Source organism: Pipistrellus kuhlii, unplaced genomic scaffold, assembly GCF_014108245.1.
Source record: "Pipistrellus kuhlii isolate mPipKuh1 unplaced genomic scaffold, mPipKuh1.p scaffold_m20_p_1, whole genome shotgun sequence".
Taxonomy (NCBI): Eukaryota; Metazoa; Chordata; class Mammalia; order Chiroptera; family Vespertilionidae; genus Pipistrellus; species Pipistrellus kuhlii.
The window spans coordinates 16,577,258-16,604,261 of NW_023425404.1; the positions used below are offsets into that span (position 1 = coordinate 16,577,258).

General features: G+C 50.4%; 1 protein-coding gene across 4 annotated transcripts in view; it reads right to left on the minus strand.

Annotated features, from left to right (window-relative positions):
* RAD51B (RAD51 paralog B) overlaps positions 1-27,004 on the minus strand; it is a 576,378-nt gene that overhangs the window by 65,379 nt on the left and 483,995 nt on the right. For 2 of the 4 annotated variants that reach the window (XM_045579413.1, XM_045579411.1), the window contains one exon: positions 22,121-22,843. The exons of the other annotated variants lie outside the window; for them this stretch is intronic. In XM_045579413.1, coding sequence (XP_045435369.1) covers positions 22,816-22,843 — 28 coding nt within the window. In that variant the 3' untranslated portion in view covers positions 22,121-22,815. Of the gene's footprint in view, positions 1-22,120; positions 22,844-27,004 lie in introns of those variants that run through there. 4 annotated transcript variants of the gene reach the window in all.

Genomic DNA, 27,004 nt, shown 5'->3' on the forward strand with positions numbered 1-27,004 from the left:
AGCCCACCAATTGAGAATCGCTGCATAGAAGTTAGGAGAGGAGCAAGAAGCAAGAGGAGTCACACTGTGAGAGGGCTTCGGGGTCCAGTGAAGGAACTACTGCTTAATGCTATTTGGCAACAGGGAGCCATTAAAAAGCCATGCACAATTATTATTATTATTGTAATGATAAAGCCAAAGAGGCGGCATGATGGGACATGAACCAGCAAAAAAAGGATCACTCCTCTGCAATCAAGACCCCTTGCCCATCACCAGCAGCGTGAGCTTCACATCCCTGAGTCTATGGGAAGCCGTTTCCCCCAGACCTTCCTGGATGGGTATCAGCCCAGACACTGTCTTCCAGCTTCCGCATCAGAGGTGTTTACTATCTGGGGGCGGCGGGTAGGACCTACAGGGGGTGCCCCAGGCCAGGCCTTGGGGCCCTCGTGACTGTGAGCACCCACTGATGTATACAGATGAACACATGCCTAAATTTAAGAACACACATGTATAATTATATGCAAAGGGGACTAATACTGTGCGCAGGCAAAAGTGAGGCCTAATGCCTTGGCTTTGCCCCCACTCATTTCTTGACCTTCTGACTCCCAACCTCTGGGAGAATAGCTAAAGATTTTGGTACCCAAATCTGCCCGTGCCTGAGATGGGGGGGGGGGGGGGCACGACTCCCACTCATAGGCACCGACCGACTTCAGAAAGGGCTGTGGAGACCAAGATGGAATGAGAGCCTGTGAGCGCGCTGTGCTTCTTGGATGAAAGACAACACTACAGTTTTATTGTCTACCTACTCTGCCTTTTTATTGTCCCGGGTCCCTTCTGTTTTGCCTTTGGGGGTCCGTGTAAAGTTTATTAGGTATTAATTTCAAAAAAGGCCTCCTTGCACCTCGGAGCAGGAGTTTATTTGGTGCCTCAGAGAACTTACTTCTTCACATAACCCGGACCCTCAGGATTCCTCTTGGTTGGGGTGTGTTGAGCTTGTGTGTGTTGAGCTGCTCAGTTCAGATAAATTTCACAAATATTTCTGGAATATCTATTAACATACGTCTAGCCTGGAGAGGCGGGCAGGACTGGAGAGAGGGGAAAGGGTGTATGGAGTCGGGAGCCAGGCCATCTGAGGGCTGAGTTCCAGATCGACAGTCCCGTGTGTATCTTCAGAAAGCCTTGGTCATCTCTCAGAACCTCTGTTTTGTCACCTGTGAGACAGAGATAATCCCATTCATCTCACGGGGCAAAGTAAAAAACAGGACATAAATCTCTGAGTGAGCAGTGTGTAGGGGGAGTTTAGTCATTTCCAGATGCCTCCCTTCCTTAGGATCTGCCTCTGGAGAAGGGGAAAGAAGGGCCTCCATCCTCACTTCTGTTTCTCCTCCCTGAGGCCCTCTGTCCAGTCTGCTTCATCCATTTTGGAAAGAATGCTGGTTATATCAGCAATTCTGGAACTTTCTCACCTAGTCCTCCCCATCCCCATACTCCTGGGCAACCCGCTTCTTCCATACATCCCTCCTGCGCCCCAATACCGCCAAGGCCTCCACATTAGGATCCTGCTGCTCGCTACCTACAAACCCATTCCTGAGGGGTACAGTGGAAATGGCTTTCTTTGTTGTACCCAGGTCAGGAAAGGCCAACTGTGGGCTCCACGAAGCACCAGACCTCCAAAGGAGAGCTTCAGGCAGGTGGCTGCGGCTGTCCCTGAGGGACCTGTCCATCCCAGGACCCGGCCTGGAAGGTGCCCCCACAGCATCCCCCAGCAGGGTCCATGGTGCAGTCTAGACAAGTACCCCAAAGGCATCCACAGAGGACCCAGCCCCGCCCTCACTGAGGCTCCTTGCTGCTCCTCAGGTTGCCAGGGAGAAGAGTGGATGCAGGGAGGAGAGTGAATGCAGGGAGGAGAGTGAATCCAGGGAGGGGAGTGGATGCAGAGAGGAGAGTGGATACAGGGAGAAGAGTGGATGCAGGGAGGAGAGTGGATGCAGGGAGGAGAGTGGATGCAGGGAGGAGAATGGATACAGGGAGGGGAGTGGATGCAGGGAAGAGAGTGGATGCAGGGAAGAGAGTGGATGCAGGGAAGAGAGCGGATGCAGGGAGAGGAGTGGATGCGGGGAGGAGAATGGATGCAGAGAGGAGAATGGATACAGGGGTGCCTGGAGCAGGCCCCGTGGAGGCCAACACAATGTCAGTTAAGCTGCCGAAGCTCGGAAGGGAACAGGCCCCCGGCCCCTGTGTGTGGCGTTGAAGGCTTTCTGTGCAGTCTGTCCCGTTAGCATGTGCCTGGGAAGCCAGGAGTGATTTGTTTCCAAGAGGTAGGCCCTCCTCGGGTGGGTGGTCTTAGCATGTCTGAGGGCCTGGATTCCTTGCCTCTGCTTCTCAGGACCACTGCGGGGTTCATTTCCCCTCTCCCCTCGCATCTGTGCTGGGTTTTCCCACAGGCCCCGGCCCGTGGCTTCAGAAAGCCCTGGGCGGCCCCGGGGCGCGGGTCTGCAGCTGTGGGCACCTCCCTCCTGCAGTGGCTTTGATCCATTCCTGTGGGGGCTGCGCACAGCCTGACCTCCCCTCACCAGCGCCTCTCAGGTGGAAAGTTCTGCTCAGCGTGCCTGAGGCTTCAAAGGCCCTCCCTCCTTCGGGCCGGGGCGAGACGGATCACGGTTCTCATTTTGTTGTCGGGTAATCTCCCAGCGGCCCCCGTCTTTCCATTGACAGGCTTCTGCTTGTTTGCCCGGGCTGCCCGGGCCAGGCTCATACCACCTTTCTGGTTGAGGAAGCACATTGACCTCCGCTCCCATGGAGGCTCCTTTGATGGCTCAGACGTGGCCTGCCGCCCAGACAAAGGTGACCAGGCGGCCGCAGCCGGGCACCCGGTGAATCAGACTCTGGGCGTGGGCAGGGGAGTCGTCCCCGAGGAGCAAAGGGCTCCCTGAGCCTGAGAGCTGGTCTGGAGGAACCTTCGGCTCCGCCTTCCCGCCTCTGAAGTCCAGGCCAAAGGCAGCCCGTGCTCTCTGCTCTGATTCCCGGCAGGAATCCGGCCGCCGTGGCTGACGGCGCACATTGCCCTGCCCGTGCCTGAACCCGGGCCGAGGGCAGGAAAGGCCACAGGCCCTGCGTTACCAAGAACCTGGGCTGTTCCCTGTCTTGAGCGGTGGGCACGAGGCCAGGCGAACTCGGGAAGTTCCTTTTCTGCCTATTATTTCCAACGGCTGTGGCCTCCCAGCCTCCATTCTCAGCCCAAGGGATAAACAACAGCGAATGCATCCAGTCCAGGGTCCACGTCTGGCTCCTGCCCCACCTGCTGCTGACCCTGTGCTCGGGCCGCCCAGGCCCCTGGTCTGGGTGAAAGGACAGGGGCCGGTGACCATGGAGGCTGTGGCCGGTGGAGCAGGGGTAGCTGCCTCACAGGAGGGCCAGCGGGGCCAGCGCGGCCTGCGGGGCCTGGCCGCGCGGACGGGGTTAGGCTGCACGCTGCCCTCTGGTTTCCTCATATTTAAAATGAGGGTGGCCAAGGGCAACAGGAGCGGTCAGGAGAGCATCCTCCTTCCCCAGCCTGATAGCACAGGGCTCTTCCTTCCTTTGATCCTACTCAAAACAACTCCTGCGGCAGAACAATGAGCCGGAGGAGGCGGAGGGGATTTATTATGCTGTTGTCCTGGGGCACAGCCTTGGCTGACTTTATCTTGAGCAGAGGTCTGTGTGGGAGGAAATCTGGCCGCTCTGGCCGGCTCCCTGCTCTTGTGCTCCCTCCCCTGTGAAATGCTGGAGAGACAGCAAAGAAGCCGCCGCTGCTGTGGCAGCCCCACCCCAGCCTCCACCTCCATCTCCCCAAACTGAGGGGGACCCTGGGACAGGCACAGGACTCTTGCCCCTTAGAGCCTGCTAGAGCCCATCCTGATACAGAGAGGGCCCCAAATAGTGGCAAGCCCCAGACAGAGAAGTTGAGGGCCCCCAAGACAGGACCTTCAGAGCCTTTCTCTCCAGCCAGCTTCCTCCCTTCTCCATCCTCGTCCTGGCTGAGGGAAACGGTGATGCCAGGACGTGCTCTGTTTGAGGACTGCGCAGCTTCTTAAGAGGTGAAGCCGTTGGTTAAGGGTTTCCTGTCTGCCCCACTGCGGCTGAGGGAGAAAGGCTCCAGCCTTAGGGCCAGACGATATCCCTCAGTATCAGTTCTGAACACACATGTCTTGCCAACCACGTGCTGTTACAGGGTCTAAATAGGTGCTCACAGCAACCTTAATCTCAATCCATTCAACACCCAGACTGTAGTGCCAGCAGCCCTAATATTCAGAAAATAAACAAATCGTTCCTCATCAGCGAGCCGGTGCTAGGGAGACACGTGAAGCATCAGACCAACCGTCTTTCTCATGCTGTGGACCGAGCCTTGGTGGACTGGGGCTCAAGATCTGGCTCTACCATCTTTCACTGAATGACCTTGAACAGGCTACATGACCTCCCAGAGCCTCTGTTTACTCATCCATCAGATGGGGTTGAGAATACTAAACTTGTAGGATTGTTTGGAGGATCCAATGAGATCACGTATGTAAATTCCCTAGCAAGTGGCAAGCACTCTGTAGAGTGCCGTCCTTATTGTTCCCACCGTTTCAAATAGGTGCGAGGGGCTGCTCTGACCTCCTCCCATCCTCTCAGCCATGACGAGCAAACACGGGAGGAACACAAGAGGGAACAGACCCGCAGCACAAAGTTCACCTCAGGCACAGCAGCAGCAGCCAATCCAGGCACCGAACCCAGTTTTCAGACCTTCCGATTCGCTCGCTCTCCAGTCACACCGTCTCTCTGTGCAACCCCACTGTATACGTTTCCTAGGGCTGCCCCAGCCAATGATCACAAGCCTCTATCTCAGTTCTGGCGGCCAGAGTCCAAGATCAAATTGTGGACGGGGCCACGCTCCCTGACAGCTCTTGGGGAGAAGCCTGCTTGGCCTCGTCCAGCGTCCAGGGCTCCAGGGGTTCCTGGGCTGGGGCTGCCTACCTGCAGTCTCTGCCTCCGTGGTCAGGTGGCATCCTCTTTTTTCATGTCTCTCTTCTGTGTGCCTCTTATCAGGACACGTGCATGGACTTTGAAGCCCACCTGTGTCATCCAGGGTGAGCTCCACTGAGATCCTTAACTTGCTATATCTGAAAAGACCCTTTCCCCAAAGAGTTTATATCCACAGCTTCCGAAGATTGGGATGTGGGCATGTCTTTTCCTGGGCCACCCTTTAGTCTGCCGCAGCCACTAACCCCACAAAAGGCTCTGCTGGTTTATGGCTAAAAAGTTCAGGCAAGAACTTGGGGGGCGATGACAATGTTTTAGAATTAGATAGAGGTGGAGGTTGCACAGCAGTGTGAATGTACTAACTGCCACTTTAAATGGCTCATTGTATATTATGTGCATTTCACCCTGATAAAAACAAAAAAAATGTAAAATGAAAAGTTAAAAAAATCTGGCCATGCACACAAGCCCCTCAGCACCCCAACTCTTGCTCTCAGTCCACATTTCCTCCTGGGCAGACCTGTGTGCCCATTTTCAGTGCCAGGGCACCAGATGGGCTTATGGTGCAGATTAACTGTCAAGCTTGCTTTTGATCCCACTTCTGAGACACATCTTCTAAAATTCCATGACTAAAGCTGAGTCTACAACCACACTTCAGCCAGAGAACAATAGGTGTGGGTGAGGACACCTTCTTAGCCAGACTGGTGTTTGCCAATGTTTGTTTTGGTGGTGGTAACATGGATTTTCTAAGCAAGATGAATAGGTTTGCACATTTCTCTGCCTTTAAGAATGTCTGCAATCTGCAAGAAGAGAAAGAATATAAATGGTAAGACACCTAGAAAAAGGTGTACAAGACCATTGATCAGCTGCCTCTCGCACATCAGGATTCTCTTTGGAACTTGTCTGCTGAACCTATAGAAGAAGAATGTTCATGCTTCCATTTGCTCCAAATGCATTTGAGGAACAAGGAGAGACCTGTTAGTTTTATGCTTTTAGAACAGAGGAGATTTGGGACAGAGAAAAAAGGAGAAAAAAAAATGCCTCTAAGTTGAGCTTGGGACACGGAGACCTCTCTGTGTCAACTGGGGCAGAAAGTTGTAAGTCTGATGCCTGACCTGTCACTCACTTGTTCCATCCCTGAACACAGGCCTGCCACAGGCCAACAGGCAATGGGGTAGGCCAGTGGTCGGCAAACTGCGGCTTGAAAGCCACCTACAGCTCATGAGCCGCGGTTTGCCACTCTGTTGACTGAGTTTGCCGACCACTGGGATAGGGGCTTAATCACAAGGAACAACAGCCTGTAATTATTGGAATCAAGATCTAGGTCAGTGGTCGAGGAACTCATTAGTCAAAAGAGTGGCAAACAGCAGCTTGGGGGCTGAAATTTGACAACCACTGGGCTAGGCCACCGGCTACAAGAGCCAGAGAAGCCCCAGGCCCTGTCTTTGCTGCCTGGGCAGCTCCTTGCAAAAGGAGGGCAGGTCCATGGAGAGTGTCCTGGCCACCCCACAAGTGCTTAGAGAAAAGAACACGTGTCACTGCCTGGGGTGAGGGAAAGGCCTCCCAGACTTGGTGACATCTGAGCCCAGAGTTAAAGAAGGACTGAGATAGGGCACAGGCCTCGCAGGCAAGCACGTGTACGGGCTCCGAGGCAGGGACCGAGGTGGTATACCTGGGAATACGGCACCTGCAAGGCTGAGAGGGCTACAGAGAGGAAAGCAGGCTGACCGGGTGAGTCAGCCAGGCTGGGAAGGACCTTGCATTTGACCCAATTCTTTCTGCTGACTTTTTCCTTCTCATGAGAACAACAGTCAAATATTTATTCTAATTAATTTCCTTGAATCCTGTCAATAACCCCTGTATACAGAAAAGGCAGGAGGCTCAAAAAGGTTAAAGGATGACCCCAATGAGGGCCACACACATCATCGGGACATACAGGAAATGCGGGGAATGACTGAGAGGGTGTCGGTAGAGAGGCCGGGAAAAGGATGGGTTCAGGGAGGACATTTGCGGGCTTTCACTGCATCTGTATCTCATCTCCTAAGCAGGGCGTGGGTGCAAGCATGCTCTTTAAGCCCTTTGTCCGGGGGGAAGTTTCCATAGTGGCTTTTCTTTTAAAATAATATGTTTTTATTGAATTTAGAGAAAGAGGAAGGGAGAGGGAGAGACAGAAACACTGATGAAAGAGAAACATCGATTGGCTGCCTCTTGCACACTCAATCAGCTGAGCCACACTGGCCCGGCCCCAGTGGCTTTTCAGTGGACCAGTCCCCTTTCCACCGGATGGGTGCGCTGGGCTAGCGCCTCTGCTGGAAAGCTTGCCGTGAGTGGAGGCTGAGGCCTTGGAAGCAAGGAGGTGCCCATCCGTGTCCCTCTGCCTGCTGAGCTTCCCCCTGTGGCGGCATGTAAGTCCTCAGTTTTGTTTTGTTTTTTTAAATATATTTTATTGATTTTTTACAGAGAGGAAAGGAGAGAGACAGAGAGCTAGAAACGTCGATGAGAGAGAAACATCAGCCAGCTGCCTCTTGCACACCCCCTACCGGAGATGTGCCCGCAACCAACGTACATGCCCTTGACTGGAATCGAACCTGGGACCCTTCAGTCCGCAGACCCACACTCTACCACTGAGCCAAACAAGCTTTGGCTAGTCCTCAGTTTTTTAATCCCTTTGTCCAGGTCTCAGAGGCAACACTTGTACAGAAAAAGCGGGCCGAAGAGGTTTGAGTCTGGCCCTCAGGAAAGTGCAGGGAGAGAGGAGTGAGTCTAAGCCCCACCCACTTCATGTCCTCAGGGAAGCATCTATGCAGCTTGATGGACAGGTGCTTTGAGTTCTTTTTCAAGTGAATTTCCCTTCAGTTACGCTGTTTGCTTTTCCTGCCAGAGCATCCTGCCCCCTCCAGGGCAGTCCCTAGGAGGAGACCCAGCCCCTGCCTTCCTGGTGTGCCGAGCTTAAAACAAGAGCCCTCTGCCCATCGGACATCCTTACCATTTCCAGCTATTGAGTATAATCAGGTGTGCCAGGATCTGATTTCAAAGCCCCAAGCCAAAGGACTCAGAGGAATCCTCGCTCCCCCGTTGCTCCAGCAGGAGACAAAGGGGACTGAACAAACAGGATGTGCTGAGGGCTGCACAGAGCACTGCCCCAGCAAGACAGGCGGACCGACGGGATGCAGGCTGAATAGATGGCCCTGAGCTGGGGCGTTGGCATGTGTTTAATCATGCCTGAGAGAAACGAGGAGCAGGACCAGAGCAGACAGTGACTCATCCGACAGCCCCTGGGATGGTTCCTGACAGAGCCATGCGCATCCGGGGTCCACGGGTTATAGACTCCACGTCCTAGAAGATCCCGACTCCGGCCATTTGCTTTGCAGAGAATGTTGATCTTTCTAGATATCAGAGAGGACCTGTCCGGCCTTGTGGGGCAGCAGAGGAGCAGCATTCGGGGCGTGGCAGGGCCGGTAGAGAAGACCCATTGTTACAGCCCCGTGTCTGGGTCCTGGGTAATCAATCCGTTTGTTCCTGCCCTGTTTCCATCTCTTTTGTCCTAGACTCTGACTGCTGGGCTTGGGAGCTTAGCTCTCATAAACGCTCTCAATCATCACATCGAAAAAGAGTCTAAAGTCATTCCAGAGAATAGGACTCTCTTCTCAGGAGGACGGTTCCTCCTGAGAATATGAAAACAATATTCATGAAGACCAGACCTGAAGGCAAACGAAGGTATTGAAGGGAAAAGGGTAGGAAGCAACTTGCACTGGGAGGGAGGGACCTCCTGATGCAGACTGAGCCCCTTGCAGGACTTAATGGCATCTGCCCCACGGCTGCTTCAAACCAGGGCTGCGTGGGTGTGGCCTACAGGCAGCTCTGGCTCTTACAGGGACTGGGGGATGCACCTGACATTCTGCGGGTGAGGCAGGAAGGGCAGGACAGTCCCACACAACCGAACAGCTACCTCAGCCTTTTACGGAGAGGCAGGCCTGCTGGCAGTGGCCGTTTCAGACACGCCACTCAACCCTGAGTCTCTGAACCCGAAACCTCCAGGAAGAGTCTCCACAGGCCACTGCTGGTTCTAGAGGAAATACGCACCCGGAAAGTGAAAACCTGCCTGGCATCTCTGAAATCAATGCACACGATTATTAATCCGGCAGAAAAACCTCAGATTTATGGAGATGCTTTCTCCTGGGACTGAGTTCTGGGATCTAGAGAGTCAGAGGCTGACTCTCAGCTTCCATAAAGTAGGTCTGTCTGGGCGCATACTAAGTAGTGATGTCCCTCTACGGTAGGGGTGTCGAACTCAATCAGAGAAGGGACCAAAATCTAAAATCCAGCCTAAATCGCGGGCCGAATGGTTTACTGAACAGTCATAAACTGTTACTGTGATGGAAACGCAGCGGAGTGCAGTGATGACAGCGTGGTGCGGGCCACATTGCAAGGCCTGGCGGGACGGATTTGGCCCGCGGGCCTTGTGTTTGACACATGTGCTCTACGGTGTCAACAGCTGGCATGCTGCACTTCAGCAGTGGCCAGGAAAGAAACTCCCACCGAAGAGTGGGGATATGAGAAGCACAATGAACACGCTAGTTACAAATGGTTTCTGTTTCTGTAACAAGACAACATGATTGGCGCTTTTCCTTAGTGTGGCCAGAGTGGAAACTGAGTGTGGGGTCCTCGGGGAATTAGCTATATTAAGTGGGATAAGTAGGGCTGTTTTGTTTTTTGATTTTTTGGAGGGGTGGGGAGGGGGAATTAGATAGTATCCACATTTTTCTTAAAGGGACAGACTTGATGAAGCCATCATTATACTCATAAGCAAGTGACCTTCACAAAAATTTTTTAACTTCTAAGGAGATTTTGAGCACAGAGTTGCAATGTCTTTTAGAATTTGATTTATGATTCAGGACGAACTACCACTAATGCCAGGGTGATCCAGGCAGGGAGGGTGAGACAGGCAGGTCCATTAGTCAGAAGAAGGTGGCAGGAGACCCCCTCCAGGTGAGCTAACTGGACAAAGGGAGGAAGTGAGTCCATGTGGAGAAGAGAATTCCAGGAAGAAAAGACAGAGCCCTCTCCCCATCGCTGGTGTGATCAGGAGGGATGGTCCAACACCAATTCTCTCTCAGAACCAGAGTGACTGGAGCTGGTCGAGTGGAATTGAAATCTGTGCTCTGTCACTCACATGTATGACAACATTAAACAACCTTGGCCCCTCACTGTGAGATGGAGTTAATGGTATCTGCCTCAGAGGGTTGTTAGGAAATTAGGTGAGCATTTATTGAGTAGCTAACATGTGCCAGGCCAGGCACGAGGTACTGGACAGACAATGGGGAAAGGGCTGACATTTCATGAGATCACTTACATAGTAAACTGGGCACAGAGACTGTCCAGTATATAGTAGCTGCTTAACAAACATCCTTATAACCCTTTCTCCAACCTAATATCATTATAGCCATGCTGTATGGATCGTAGACAGAGTAGCAGATAAGGCTTTGCTGAGTGCTGATGACTGAGCTGAGGCTTGAATGAGAGCAAGAATTCAGTCCTGGGATCTTTGACCTTCTTCCCCCTCCACTTTTCTTCTCCAACCCTTCTAACAATTGGGCTCTTACTGTATACATTGTGCCAGGCCCTTGGGCCTAACATTACACAGCACATTATAGTTTCAACATGGGTTTTTACATGTGAGAACACATGTTGGTTTTCAAACTTGCACACTGGAACTTGCACACTGGAGCAAAGGTTATTCTGTGGAGAGCCTGCAGCAATGGCGGGAGAGATTTTGAGCTCATATTCCCTTTCAGCTGGAGCAGGCCATCTTTGATGGGTTTCCTCTGAGCAAGAGCCAACCTGTTGACTGACGCTGCTGTAGGGGCTAGGACACTCCGTGAACAAATGAGAGTGTCTGCCCTCCAGCCCATGCAGCTCTGGGAAAGCAAAAGCAGCACAGAATGGGGGTGAGGAGAGTGAGCTGCCATTTAATCAGGGGGGAGGGTGTCTCACAGAGAAGGTGACATTTAGCAAAACCTTAGCGGTGAGGGAGAATGCCAATACCTGGGGAAGCAGGGGAGGTGTCAGCTATGGGACTATCTGGGGGAAGCCTGCCAGCGAAGGGTGAAGTGCAAAGGCTATGAAGGGTGCCTGGGGACCAGAGCCTGGAGACTGGGGTGGCCCAGCAGGTGGGCCAGGAGGGAGCAACCAGAGGGGGTACCATGGAGGGTCCTTGCTTCCATCTGAGTGAAAAGGGCATCATCTCAGAGCTCTGGGCGGAGGAACAGCTCCATCTGATCTATGTCTTAAACAGGAAAATTGATCACTGCAGTAACCCAGGTTTAGACAGCCAGTGAGGGAGGGAAAATCATCTTTCATCTATGTGGTCATCCCTACAGGCTCCCAGGGATGAAGATCAGGCCAATTATTATTATTATTATTATTATTATTATTATTATTATTAGAGGCTCGTTGCACAAAGAGATTCATGCAATAGGCCTTCCTTCCCTTGGCTTCCAGCACTGGTTTTCCTCTGGCACCTGGGACCCAGGCCTTCCCTCCAGCCAGAGTCTGCCATCTTTGTCTTCACTGCAGACTCCAGAGTCTACAATCTTGTCTTCGCTGTGGCGCTCCACTCCTGTAGATCCCTTTGCCCCGCCCTCCCTCTCATAGCAGGCATCCTTCCTGCCTGGCCACTCCAGGCCTGGAGCAGCTGGGCGGCCGCCATCTTTGGCCTTCTAATTTCCATACTTACTCTGATTGGCTGTGGGCATATTGAAGGTATGGTCAATTTATATGTTTGTCTATTATTAGGTAAGATTTTTTTTTTTTATTAATCCTCACTGGAGGCTATTTTTTCCATTGATTTTAGAGAGAGTGGGTAAGGATGGCGGGGATGGGGAGGGAGAGAGAAACATCGTTGTAAGAGAGCCACATCAATTGGTTGCCTCCCCAAGGGGTCCCAACCTGGGAGGGGAACCTGCAACCCGGGTACATGACCTTGACCAGAATTGAACCTGCGACCCTTTGGTTAGCAGGCCGATGCTCTAACCACTGACCTTGCCAGCCAGGGCTAGGGCAGTTATTTCTATTCCCCTTCCACACATTGGGAAATTGTGACTCAGAGCAGTCACAGGAGCTCTTTGAGGGCACAGAGTGGGAAGGTGGTGGGCTGGGGACTGATGGCCAACAGCCTCCCTGACTGACTTGGTCTCAGATGGGCTGCGGGATACCGGGAACTATTTGCACCACAGTGTCCACGTGAAATTCTTGTGACTCGTGGACTTTTTTGGTACAGAGGAACGACTGTTGAGGACTGCTTTGGTTTTTGAAATCTGTATTTTATTTATTATTAAAGTTACACCATGGAAAAACCCAGTTTTCCCTGAGGCTTTCATGTTCACCTTACAAATCTTATTTTATTCTAGTTACAAATCATAGACACTCAGTAAAAGTTTGTGTATGATTTACTCACATTTCTAAAGATCCTTCCTTGCCTTATTCCTCAACAGCGAATCCAGTACAGTGCCCCTAGGACATCCCACATCATCCTTCCCACGGAAAATGACACCAGAAAGAAAGAGAGCCCTGCCAGCGGCCTGGGTCCAGGTGGATGGAGGTGCCAGTGCGCCGGACAGGACTGGTGACAGGGCCGTGGTGCCAGGCCAGGCCCACCCAACAGGCTTTCTGCCGGGCCTGCTGCAGGGCAGGGCTTTCCTGGCAGAAAATTTGAGAGGCACCTGAATGAAGGAAGATAGGAACATGTTTTCTCTTCCTCTATGCCTTCTTTCCCTTTTCATCCTTATTCTGGAAGCCAATTTGTGAGGGCAAAGTTGCCGGCTGGTTTGGCTTCCACTGTCTTGATTAGCACAGGCCCCTCTAAGCCCCTTTCCTCTACCACAACCCCCCACAGTCTCTCTCTGCTTTTCTAACTCCACCCTGTCCCCAGTCGCCTCTCAATGCTCCAGTCCTTCCCTCCCACCCACCTTCTCAGCTCCTTCCTCCCTTCCTTTCTTTGGGCCTCAGGATCTCCCCCACCCCCACCCCACATTTCCCTCCAAACCCCTGCACTCTTTGTTGCTGAATTCAAGGTTCTCAATACAATAAGGCTTTGATGATTTGCCCCAATTGAGAAGGAATGTCAGCTTAAATTAATGAAGGCTCCGAATAATGGAATCTTCAAGCGAAGTTTAGTTGCTTTCAGGTTTTAAGAGGGAGAAGCCTTCACATTTAAATGCAGTCATAGCGAACGCTGAGAAATGGGGCAATATGTCTTAGAGAGTCTTTTAAATACTTTAACAAAAAGAGCCCTTTATACTTTCTTTGAATCTGAGCGTTTGGCTCCTAAAACCTTTCATTTTTAGAGACCAATGTGTCTTTTTATCACCGCGATTTCGACGAGCTTCTCACAGACCCCAGCGTGGTTTCCATTCCTGAATTCTTTACGACAGTGACATGTCCACAGCCAGTCTCTTCACACATGTTCAGTTACATGAGGCATACATAATTATATGTTCTCTTTCAAAAATTTAAAACCTTAATAATAATAAACAAAAATAAACAATGAAAAGAATTTTGTGTCCCAGTTTCTACCACTTTAAGGTGGTAACAATGCATCACTTATGAGAAATGACCCTGCACAAAACACTCCTCAGGGTCCTATCCAAGGAGAACCATCCACAGCCGACCGAGCCCTGCTTTCCTGCAATAAGGAGCCACCGAGGTAGTGGAAGCTCTTGGCCCTCTGTTCCATGCCACTAGGATCCCTCCATCCCATCTCTTACTGCATCTCGGCCACATCCACCCCACAGTGCCAGGGACACTCACTGAGATGAGGTGGCAACCGTTAGCAATGACTACAGCTAGATAAGAGTGCTTGGGTGTTCATCACAATGCTTTCTCTACTCTTCTGAAGGTTTAACATTTTCATAACGAATAATAATAACAAAAAACCCCTCTAAGAACAGCAAAACAGCCACATGTCCCTGGGAACCAAGAGGATGGATCTAGTTACTGCTGTCCTCTTCCTACCAGGGACCCTGTCCTACCCGGGTAAGGCTCAGTCTCCTTCATGGGAACAATAACAAAAGCAACGCATGGTGTATTGCTTAGCGACGCGCACGCTTTGCAAGCCCTTTCCTGCGTATTCTTCTTTTCCTTTGGGGACAGGTAAGGCAACTGTTGTCCCCATTTTATTGACGAGAAAACCCAGAGGTGTAGTGATACTTCCTAATAACACTGGCTCAGTTATTGCTTTGCCACTAGCAACAGGCATTGTTCTGAGCATCTGCATGTATTAACTAATTTCACCCTTCAATGACTCTGCGTTATATGCATAACCTGCGCCAGATTACAAAGCTAGTAAGCAGTGGGCTGGAATCTGAACCCGGGCAGCATACTCATGAGCTCAAGCCCTGAAACACCTACATCTGCATGCGCTGACATCACAGATCTTCCGAGTGTCTCTCAGGTGGAAATCCCACAGCCTCCAGGGTTCATCCAGACTGAAAACATGTTTCTTGGGCCCACCCAAGATTTGTATTAATTTTGAGTTGGTTGCCATAATTTAAATATTTATTTAAAGAAAGATTTCATTTGAAAAAATTCCGATTTCTGGCATCTCTTGAAAGATCAGAAGTTCTGACAGCATTGGCCTAGCATCCTACAAAGTAACAACTGGCTGGAACTGAATACATGAATACATGCTGTCCCTTTAGGCAGGTCACACCCTTTCTAATTTGCCACAGTCCCCACTACTCCCTATTATTGCACACTAGCCTCTTTTTGCAACTCTGTTATCAGTAGCATTTGAGTTTGCAACCCCAGCAGTACAAAAACCTACAATCCTAAGAATATGATGTCTTCGCTGGTACCACTGATGCACTACCTAAGTCATAGATTTATCCATCTGTATATTCATGCAACCATCTATTTATGTATCCATCCACTCATCCACCCACCCACCCACCTATCCATCTACTATCTCAGGCCCCCTCCACACCTAGCTGAGCCATTCTCAAACCCACTGCACAGAGTCACACCTGCCATTTCTCTACTAATATCTACTTTTCTCAGAAGTAGAAGGGCAGCACCAGAGGATGAGAGATGATCTGTTGAAGAAAACAGAGTTATGGCAGGTGTTATGAACTGAATTGTGCCCCCCCCCCCCACCAATATTCGTATGTTAAAGGCCCAACCCCCAACCTGAGTGTACTTGGAGATAGGCCTTTAAAAGGAGGTAACTATGATTGAATGGGGTCATCAAAGTGGGAACCTAACCCAATAAGACTGATGTCTTTACAGTGGAGGAGACTCTAGGCACACACACAAAGGAAAGGCCATGTGAAGACACAGCGAGAAGGTGTCCATCTGCAAACCTAGGAGAGTGGTCTCAGGAGAAACCAACCTGCTGGCACCTTGACCTTGGACTCCCAGCCTCCACAACTGTGAGAAAATAAATTTCTGTTGTTTAGGCTTTTTGGTGGCATTCTGCTATGGAAGCCTTAGCAGACTAATGAATACAGCAGGAACCTGTTTTCCATGCGTGCCCTGCCCACCATTTTCACTTCCCAGCCACTATCCTCTTTCCCCTGATTGGGCAATCCCAGTTAAGAAAGTCTATTATTTCTCCAGTGGTGTGAACACCACAGTCAAGATGGGCTGAGGGGCCAGGGGATGGCTGGGAAGAGACCACCAAAGAATTCCACCCATGAGACTCCACCCAAGACATTTCACTAAACCCTGTGTTCCTCAAGTAGGGATATACTGCCTGAAGTTCAAGGTGTAAGGAGACTTTGGAGCTGAGATGTGAGCATGAAGAGTTTTAGTAGGACCCAAGATGGTTTAAGGAACAATTGTGAGGTACAGGTCTGTCCATCTAGTTGCTTGGGTGTAGCAAGCTGTTTTGACCGGAAAATCTGAGTCCAGACTAAAACAGAATGATGGTAGGAATAATTACTGCAAAACTGGCTTCACCTCAAGCCTTCCTGTGAGTTTCCTCCAGGTGTTCTCATTAGAGAGCTTATGTTATTAACACAGGGATGGGTGGCTGCTGATTAGCTCCAGAGGGACCTAGAGAACTGGGAGAAAGCCAGGCTGGCTCCTGCTTCATCTCTGCATCCACATTCAAGATGTGGACATGGTAATGACTCAGGAGTTGGGATGCTGGTGTTGGAGAGAAAGGCTGGACAAACCCCAGACGAGATCTCAGATCCCAGAGACAGAAGATGGCAACAGACTTCAACCTCAGATTCTACATGGAATGAGCAGAGATCTGGAAGTGGTCCAGAGGTATTGGCTCTAGAACCCATAGCAGTAGGTTTGGAAATACCATCAGAACAGCCTTCTGTATCATCATAGGCTCCCAGGGAACCTGTGGCTTCAGGCAGTAGGTGTCAGGCACAGGACAAAGGGCTGACCAATGATTTAATCAATATAGACACAGAGCTTAAGAAAGAGCAGAGAAACACAGGGTTGTTTAGATTTGCCTCTAATTCACTTCTAGCCCCATGTCTACTCTCACGAATATGTAAATGCTGAAATCTGGACTGAGTTGGGGTGGCCTTTTAACCATCTGCTGAGATAGGAACGCAATGGTTGCTAATGAATACAAGACAACATCCAGTGTCATAATCCAGTTTCTCCCCCGCCTCCCCCCCGACCCCCGTCTTCCCATTGATGTATGAATCCAGACTAAGCTCCTCTGACTGTGCTAAAACACAACACACGGACAGTCCCCTAAAAACATAAAACCAGCCCCTCTAGGGCAGCGCCCTGCCCACAGCTGTGGCTGCTTAGGCAGCCTGCTTTCAGTTCTCCCCTTCGGTCCACAACTGATTGGCTGGCTAGTGACCAGTGATGTTACCTGAGACAAAACAATAAGATCAGCCCAAGCCAATAAGGTTCTCTCTTAGGAATTTTAACTTGGGAATTTTTCCAAGGAAAAAAAGATAATGGGAACTTAAGTTGAAAGGCTGCAGTGTAGAGAGAGGAGCTCAAGAGACGAGGGTGAGCCACATGCAAGCTAAAGTTTCTCATGAGCAGGACAGTCTGAAGAGCAGGTCTGCTGGGCAAGAGAGTGGCTTTGGGCAGAAATGCAGAGAGGAGCAGAGACTCCAAGGCAGTGAGTCCCCAGGGCGGCCTCTGCTTTCAAAGGCTTTCCAATTCCAGGCCACCTGTGTCCTTAACAACAGCTGTCCCTTCACCTGAGTGACTGCCATTCTTCTCCAGGAAAAGAGCCCGTTCATAACTAGTCCTTTGTACAAGTCCCCTGCAGGTCATTTAAAACTAGGTATTATCTGAAGACATTTGCTTTGAGGGGAACGAATAGGTGGGACCCCTGAGCACACAGGGCCTATCCCCATTGCTCACTTGGAAGCATCCCGTGTGCTTGTGATTAGGTTTTAGGAAGGAAATGGTGTGACCTCATTTCTCCTTTTGTTCTTATGAGGTCAAAGTAGGCTAAGATTCTGTGTGAGCCCTGAGCACAGGAGGTCTTGGCATCTACATAGAACTGTCTGGCCTGAGAACGTTAGGTCCCTTTAAGCTACTAAAATCCAGGTCTGCACATCTCTCCGAGGGAAGCTGTGAAACCATCCCTTCTTACTTAATTAACAGGAACGACGAGGTGGGGCAGCCATGTTTGTTCACAACAGGATCCGGTGAATCATTTCTCATCTCCGATTTCAGGCCTCGGGAGGGCTGCGCTGGAAGGAAAGCTGAGAGCAGCTCTGTCAATGCGAGGCCTCATCTATTATGTCCACAGCCTCTTGGAAATGTCCCCCCGGCCAGGCTGCCATCAGCACTGACTGAAAACACATGGAAGCGCCCACTCAGAGCAGGAATTCATTATTAGAAGAATAATAAGGGAAAGTTTCCCCCCCTCTCTGTGCTGCAGGGAGAGCTGCTTGCTGGATAGTCACAGGGCTGAGGGGATCTGAATCATGTCTGGTCCTGAGGGAGGGATGGAGGCGGAGGGCAGTTTCCAGAGCCTCTTCTCACGAAGCACCATGGCCCTGGGGGACTGGTCGTTGGGTCTCAGGCGACCTGCTGAAATCAGGATGGCCCTTGCCAACCCAGTACCCATTTCTAAGGTGACTAGTCTGGGAGCCCCAAGGGGAAGCCGGGGTGAACTAGTCTCCCCTGTCAACTCTTTTCCCACAAGGTCCCCGCAGGCTGCAATGGGCTGCAGAACCGTTCGGTCTTCCTTCCTCAACATCACCCCCTGAGCCTGATGGACGCCCATTAGCCCAGGGTAAGGAGTGGATGTGAAAGGCGACCTTTGCCAGCTCGCTGGGTCTCCCAGACACGACAAGGGGTCACGCATATCCAGTTCTCCTTCCCTTCAGAATACGGGGTGTGTGTGGGCTTGTGCCTTCCACTCCTTGGAAGAAGTTGGAAGTGGCCACGTGACTGCTCGACCCTGAGAGACATGATGTGCGTTGTTTCTATAAGTGACCGACTTGTAAGTGCACGACCCAACCCTCCCCGCCATCCAGCCCCCCCCATCCCCAAGGCAGTTGTGGAAGTGGTTGTCCTGACATGGAACGTGAAGCATCACCTGGAGGACAGTAGCCCAGGAGACATTAAGTCGTTGAGATTTGGAGGGCTGTTTGTTTAGGCACAAGTCCACCCTGACACAGGCCCGCTCTCTGTGGGTCCTCTTTCTGCCCAGATCTGGGGAACTTGTGCTGCATCTGAAACCCACCCTCAAGGACATTTAGAGAAGTAGGCAACATGCTTCCCTAACACTTAGAATGCTCATTTGAGAAGTAGGACGGGTTTCTTCCTTCCGTCTGAGCGAAAGAGGCCTCTGGTGAATTCTGTAACCGAATAAAGACTGTCCCTTCACAGACATGGGACAAAAGTGATGGTGATGACATTAAAACCGAAGCACAGGGGGAAAAAGACACTGCCAAGTGGGAACAAAACTGCCAAGTGGGTTTAAGACCACAGTTTTTAGGTCAGAATCTGATATTTTGCACTTCCTTTTGTCTTCACTCCCTCTCCCCCATTATCTAATCTTCATTCCCCTTTCCTCTGGTTTTGCCAGACGAACTTTTATAATTGTGTCTCAGAGCAGTAATGTTGCTCACAACATACAGCGTAGCAGACACTATGCGAGGAGTTCAGCTCCTCTGGATTAATCCAGAAATGCTCGCCCTGTGGGCTGACAGGGACACATGCACTCCTGATGCTTCACCAGGACAGTGGCACAGGCATGGGGAAGCTAGGATGCCAGCACAGACAGGGAGATAAAGTCGGACTTTGCCTACATATGTCATGTACATGCCTTCCCCCCCCCCCCAAAAAAAAAGCTCCACATCGCACCCGAGTTCGATGAAAGTAATTAACAGCTCAAGATGCTTCACTAGCATCTCCTGGGTGGTACCAGTTTGGCAGATTTCCAGCTCATAAATACGGCCTGCGTCTTTTTTCTTGTGAACATTCCCTGGGGCAACTTTCCTGCTCATGTCTCCTAATTCTATCTAGTAAAAGAGTAATAGCAAATTGACCATCACACCAACACACAAGATGGTTGCCCCCATGTGGACACAAGATGGCCACCACAAGATGGCCAGCAGGGGAGAGAAGTCGGGAGGGACCAGGCCTGCAAGAGAGGGCAGTTGGGGGCAATCAAGTCTGCAGGGGAGGGCAGTTGGGTGGTGGTGGTGGGGGGCACCAGGCTGGCAGAGGAGGGATGAAGGGGGTGACTGGGCCTGCAGAGAAGGGCAGTTGGAGGAGATCCAGGCCTGCAGAGGAGAGCAGTTGGGGGGGGGGCAGGCCTGCAGGGGAAGACAGTTAGGGGTCACCAGGCCTGAAGGGGAGGGCAGTTAGGGAGAAACAGGCTGGCAGGGAAGCAGTTAGGCATCAATCAGGCTGGCAGGGGAGTGGTTAGGGGGTGATCAGGCTGGCAGACAGAAGCAGTTAGGGGCAATCAGGAAGTCAAGCAGATGAGCAGTTGGGAGCCAGCAGTCCTGGATTGTGACAGGGGTGTCCAACTGCCCGTTTAGGCCCAATCCTACTGGTATTGGGCGTAAAAGGACATCCCTTAAGGGGTCCCAGATTGGAGAGAGAGCAGGCTGGGATGAGGGGCACCCCTTCCCCCATGCATGAATTTTGTGCACCGGACTTCTAGTCCTATCTAATAAAGAGGGAATATGTAATTGTCTGTCACATCCTCACAAAGGTGATGCCCACAGCCACAAGATGGCGGTGCCCAGTCCCCTCAGCTTCATGTGCCTGCCTGTGGAGTACCCCAGTCCCTTCAGCCCCCCAACCACCCAGGGCTGGCCCAAGGCACAGGCAAGCCTCAGATGGAGGCTTCCCAGCTGCCCAAAGCCACTTGAGGGTCAGGTAACCAGGGCTGGCCAAGGTTTGCACTGCCAGCAGTGGCAGCAGCAGAGGTGTGATGGGGATGTCGCCTTCCCCTGATCGCCAGGTCGCCTCCTACAAGAGGGGGCATGCTGGGCTGAGGGACTGCCTCTCCAGTGCATGAATTTTCTTGCACTGGGCCTCTAGTCTTTAATAATGGAGAAAGGAGAAGAAAGTGGTGATGGGGACTCTACCTTATTCTCAGCACCACAGCCCAGGCTTTTTGCGGTCACTACTCTAGCAATTCTTTTATCTGGAAAACATTCACTGAGTTCCTGCTATGTGTAGAGTATGGTGCTGAGCTCTTTAGTGAATGGAGGATGGCCAAGAGAGGTTGGAATAGATATGAATAGAAATGTGACATGGGTTGGTGAGGGGGGAGAGAGAAAGGAGCAAGTCTGCCTGGGTTCAAATCCACGTTCCATCACTTTCTAGTAGTAGACCGAACTCTTCTTGCCTTGCTCCTAATCTGGAAAGAGGGGTGTTAAAAAGTCCTACTCTGTCAGACTGTGAGGGGATCGTGTACACTTAGGCATGTATGGTGTGTGTCAGACATGCAGTGCACTCATTAAATTTTGGCATGAGGCAAAGACTGCTGAGGTCCATCCCGGCATTGTGGTTTGTGGTGAGCTGCCCTGGAGGGTCCTGGAGCAGGAGAGTGTGGGGACTGGCTCGTAAATTGCTGGGTGTAGAGCACTGTCTTAGTGCACAGGGGTAAAAAAAATAAAGTCTCCAGGGGGAAGCCATTTAATCTCTGACACGTGTAACAGAGAAGTGTTTTCCTTGTACCTTTTTCAGACACGTTTGAGTGCCCTGTTTTTACATGTGAACTGCTCGGCTTTTCTTACTTGGTGAACAGTGAAAGTGGAGAGAGACTGCATTAATAGTTACAGAAAACAAAACATCTTCCCTAATTTCTTAAAGACTCCCGTGATATTTGAAATAGGCCAATGCATATAGTAAGAATTTGTGGGAAATTTACATTTAATCGGCTGCAAAAACTCAGCGTGTTGTTCACAAATGTTCTATCAAAGACCCCAAGTTCTCCAGAAAGCATCTCACTCAGAGGGAGGCAAAGGGCCACAGGAATACCTCCTCTGATCTCTCTTTTACCCTTGCAGCATGAGGCTTGAATGTACATCCATCATGTCACTTCATTTTATTGCTTTATGTTGTTGTTAGTAGTATATGAGTCTTTCCCATTCCTAGTAACAGAGTTCTCAGGATGGGGTTCATATCCTATTGCTTCTGAGCTTCCCATTAGCACTTGGTCTGGGCTCAATAGCAATGAGCTGTTAAGGACTTAGTTGTTCAGCCATTCCTGACCAGTCTGTACCTGATTTGCTCACAGCACTGTTGGGTACCCCCAGGAGACAAGAGACAGGATAAGATTTGGTTCTAGCATTCACGGCATTAAAATAAATAAATAAATAAATAAATAAATAAATAAATAAATAAATAAAATAAAAACCCTGGAGGGGGAGCAGGTACAAAGTGACCATATAGAGGACAACTCAGGGTCAGTAACCACTTGGGTGAGAGAGGTCCCAGGGCCAAAGGCTGGGAAGATTTGAAGGGGCCGAAGCTGCCAGGCCTTGCACTGAACCAGTCTTGAAGCTTTGGTGGGAAGCCTGTGGCAGCAGGAGGGGGTCAGCTTGGTGTTGTGCTGGAAACGACTGCATTACCCTATGGGTCACCAATTGATTTATTTGCTAATTGACTGGCCCAGCTTTGGGCTTTCAATCTAAAGAAATCATTTCATCCTTTATTAAATACTGCAGGAATCTCACTCTTTGTTCTGCGGGGCTATACACAATTTATTAGTGAAACGTGCATTTACACCACAATAGTTGCACCGCTAATGACCTTCCAAATGCCACTAACACCGTACATGTTCCGCTTCTCAGTGGGATCCAAACCTGTCAGTGAATTCTGAGCCCGTCGACCTCCCTCTGACACAAGAACAGACCCCTGAGCTCATGCCCCTAACCCCCACCCTTCCATGATTTCATTTCTGAATCGGTCACTCTTTGGCGATCCCAATTCTTGTACACATCCTCTTTTTATTTAGTGAACAATACTTTATTCGGAAATGTTCCCTCCTGTAATTACAAATCCTGTTAGTCCTCCTCCTCCTCTCCCCAGGGGGATTGTGGGCTTTAATTAATTAATGTGGTTAAACCGATTTGAGGTGCCTGGTTGAAAGGTCCTATGTAAGTGCAAATTATTATTATTATGGCTGCTGACATCCCATGGCGGCAAGGCCCACAGCCCCATGCATCTAGGGGCCGGAACAAAGACTCCTCCGTCTTCACCTTCCCTGCCAGGTCTGCGATGGCTGGCGCAGTGGTACGAGGGCAATTCTGTTACCATCTCAGCAGCAATCAACTAATTAATCCCCATTAGGAAGGCTTCCGTTTCCTTCTTCCAGGCAGCACAGTCCTGTTTCATTTCACAAATCACGCCCCCATCAGCTCCACACAAAGGTCACAGTGTCCCTATGGCCTCTGCTGGCCTAAAAGGAAAAAAAAGAGGGAAAGAAAGAAAGTTTGAAACAGAACAAATAAAACGTTGTTGTGGAAATGCACCAACTTGTCACGAGCAGTCTGAGTAAGCTTTCCTCCATTTCCACGCGCACCGGTCTGTGATGCTGCCCAGGTGTGCGTTAGGGTGCTGCAGCCCAGGCTTGATGGCTGCAGAAGAAGGGGAGCCTTCCTGGGCTGGGTGGGAAGAGGTCATCCAGAGAAGCTGGAGGCCCTCTTCCGCTTCCTCCTCTCTCCCCAGGTTTTTCCCCTGAGAAAACCAGCTGCCATCTGCAGCCAGGAAGTCCTCACAAAGGCGGGGGGCCGTGATTTAGATGTTTTGTGCTACACCTAGCGAGGCCCGGCCCTTCCCAAACGCCCAGCACTTCCACTCCGATTGGAGCCATTGAAAGCGGCCCCGTGGGGAGACGTGGCCTCCAGAAAGGGACGCCGCTGACCAAAATGCTCCTTACAAGGTTGTGCCTCAGACCCTTTGTTAGCGTGGACGTGGGTGAGCCTCAGGGGGTCATGTCTTCATCGGCCTCCATTTATCCTCCCTATTGAAGGACTCCTTCAGGACATCGGTCAGTCTCTGTGGGAAATGATTCGGAGAGCAACAAAGGAACTCGGGGCCCTTTGGGGGGGCCTGCGGAATTCAGTAAACATCTGGACACGGAAGGCCAGGTTCTCAAGCAGCCTCGCCAGGGAGATGTCAAAAGAGAGAAAGAGCTGTGTGTGCAAGGCGAGCTCTTAGTTCTGTGGCGACATTTGTTGTAGAAAAACACAGCCGCCCCAGTAGGTAGACAGGAAGATTGTTCAAAGGCTCCTCTGTCTGTCAGTTGGTGTGAGCGTCGGGCGCTGTGTCGGTTCTCATGGCCCGTGAGAGGAAATAAAAGTTCTGCATGGCTGGGAGCAGCACGTGATGGGCTCATTCTGCACGTCCTGTGAATAAGTGAATAACCTGAGGTTGCATAAGCCTGTCCTGGGCGGTGCCCGGGAGCGTTTCTGCTCTCCTCAGAATCCGGGTGCACTTTCTGGTCAAGGTGCCTTGGATTCTCATCATGAGCACGTTTTAATTGACCAAAAAGAATGAAGTACTGAGCGTAAGTGATTTATGCTTCATGGTGAAATTCGGGATCTGAACTCTTGACTCTCGGTGCTCCCTTTATTGTTGAATCAATCCATTCAGAGCACATTAGTCAGCATGATTCATTACTCACATGGCACTAATCAGCCCTCCCCAGGGTCCCCGGATCTGTCCTCAGGCGGCAAAAGAACCAGGTCTCCGTGGAGAGGCACTGCCGGCCAACCCATCGGCATCGGGAGTGACGCCCAGTTCCAGCCCCACACGCTCTCGGGAGCTTCCTCAGCCATCCCAGTTAGAACAAGTCTGCCACCCCTATCCTGCCATGCTCCATTGTTAACCTTAATAATATGTGTCATGTGTCACAATTTGGCTTTGATCAAAGTTATCTTTGTTTGAAATAACTAGATTTTGAGCTTCTAAAAGGAAGAAAACCCCCCCGCCCCCCAGCCTCATATCCCCCATGGTTTGTAAACAATAGATACTCAACAAATATCTGAACTCACTGAAATAAAGCTTCCGTCGTATTCCAGAAAGCACACCGCGTCCTTTTGGGAGAGGTTTTCAAAGAAAATCAACAACCCGGATGGATTTAACATCCTTCCGTATTATTACCTGGGCATCCGCACAAATGCAGACTGTGACTCGGCAACGAGGGCCAAGCGGCTTGCAGCTTCTAAAGGAGCGTGGGTTCGGACTAACTATGGCCCAGGCCTTGGAACAGAGCTTTCCTCTGGAACCTTATTCCAACGAACATTTTGTTCCATGTTTTAAAACATTGTGGAGACAGGAAAAAACATTCCGGGGAGAAAAAAGTGTTTAGTCTGTGATTTTGGGCCCAAATTCAGACCCTGCTTTGTGCTATAAGCACTAGTAGGTGTTGTTCAAATATCTTTCTTGCTTGGTGCATAATAGCAAAACATATGATACAGTTTCTGCTTGAGATAGATTCCATTTTGGGTAAGGGACCAAGATTTTTGGGTGCTGATCTGAGGTGCCATTACTGACTATGATGCCCCATTTCTCTGCTCTAGGCTCTACACAAGAAGGAGAGCATTTTTAAAAATATATATTTTATTGATTTTTTACAGAGAGGAAGGGAGAGAGATAGAGAGCTAGAAACGTCAATGACAGAGAAACATCAACCAGCTGCCTCTTGCACACTCCCTACCGGGGATGTGCCCGCAACCAACATACATGCTCTTGACCGGAATCAAACCTGGGACCCTTCAGTCCGCAGACCGACAGGGAGAGCATTTTTAACACATAATATTGATGTAGCATTTCATCATTATGAACAAGCCCAGCCCTAAGGTCTGTATTGCCTAATCTCCACTACTGGACTTGAAGAGGGATATGTCACTGCGCATGCATCTCCCTCACTCGTAGAAATATAACCCCCCAGTTTAGCTGTGCTCCTGGCCTCCAGATGGACAACTACCCACCCTCTGACCAGCCATTCTACTTTTTGATGTAGACCCAAAGACACCCTCACATCTGCATACCAAGAAACATGTGCAACATAATTCATTCAATTAACAAATAATGGTAATTTCCATCCAGGAAGGAATGGGCAACATGTGGTGTATTCAAACAATGGATGTGACTACCTCAATTAAAGTAAAAGAACATGATTTACGTGTATCAAGGTGGATATACTGCAACAACATGACATTAAGGGTCAAAAACAAGTTATGACATGATGTGTGCAAGAAGCCATTTATGCAAATTTGGAATGCCTTCAAAACAAATCTCTCTTTGAGGCTAATAGCCAGAGTAAAAAAAAAACGGACCTAGCAGAGGGCCAGCGTGGGAAGATGTCACACAGGGAGGAGGTGTGAAATGAATGTTTAAAGGGAAGAGAACTGGGCAGACAGGAGTCCTTCCTTGTTTCCTTTGGGAGGCGCCTCACGGAGCAGCGGGCAGAAGCTGCAGGGAAATGCTCGGGCCTGCATTTCTGGGCTGCAGTGGTGCCAGCAGCCCCGGGGACAATGCACCAGGCCTGCTCTGTCCTCTTTGCTGTGACCCCTGGGTGAGAAGTTCACTCTCTCTGCTCCACTGACTCCCAGGGCTCTCTGCCCAGGCTCCCTTGAGAATGCCAGGCTGTGCCAAGTATGTGGGTGGTATTGACCAGGCAGACACCTTCATACCTGGATGGAAACAGATTGAGAATCTTCTGGGTCACTCTGAGTCCACCAGGCAGAAAACATTTAGATGGGTTACTGATTCAGACTGAAATCTGATGAACTCAGATGGTGGTATTTGGGGGGGAAGGGGGCGGGGAGAATTTTTCAATAAATCATCCTGTTGGCTCGGTGACTAAGAAAATGGAGTAGAAGAATCTAACCCAACTTTGTGACAAGGGAACAAACACAGGAGATTAATGTCCCTCCCAATATGCTTTAAAAGGCAATCAAACATCCACCCTGCATTTACAAGAAAGATGAAGCCGCAGTGCTCCAGCTCTTTAAAAAATCATGGTTTGACCTCTTTGTTTTCTGCTTTCTTCCAAGTCTCTACACTAGGTGGCTAGGAAAACAGGAAACTAGCTTTGTTTCCAGAACCTTCTCTCTCAAGGTTCCCGGCTCTCCTTAGGTTCCCCGTCTCTATCCCAAGGTGTATGGGGCTCACTCAAACCTAAGCCAGCAGAGGACAGCGCCAGAATCCAAATTCAACCTGTGAAACCTGGTCCTGATTAAAAAACAAAAACAATGTAAAAAAAAATAATTCTGTTGTGCTGAGAAAATAAGCCATTATCTTCTGTCCTGTTCAAAGCAGCCTGGCTTTTGTCTTTCAAATGCCCCTCAGGCCCCCAGGAAAAGGAGAGCGCAGCAAGGGCAGAGTGAGCAAGGAGGAGCCCCAGCCTCTTCATCCTCCCGGCAGCCCCTTCTTTAGGGTCTGCTTCTCTACCCAGGTGTTGGGCCTGACTGCTCTGAGCCCCACAGAAGCCTGGATGGCCCCAGTTTCCCCAGGCTTCCAGCAGCATCAGCCACACAGCCTGGCTGCTTTTTAATTTTTTAAAAAATATTTTTTTCCTAATTTCAGAGAGGAAGGAAGAGGTAGAAACACC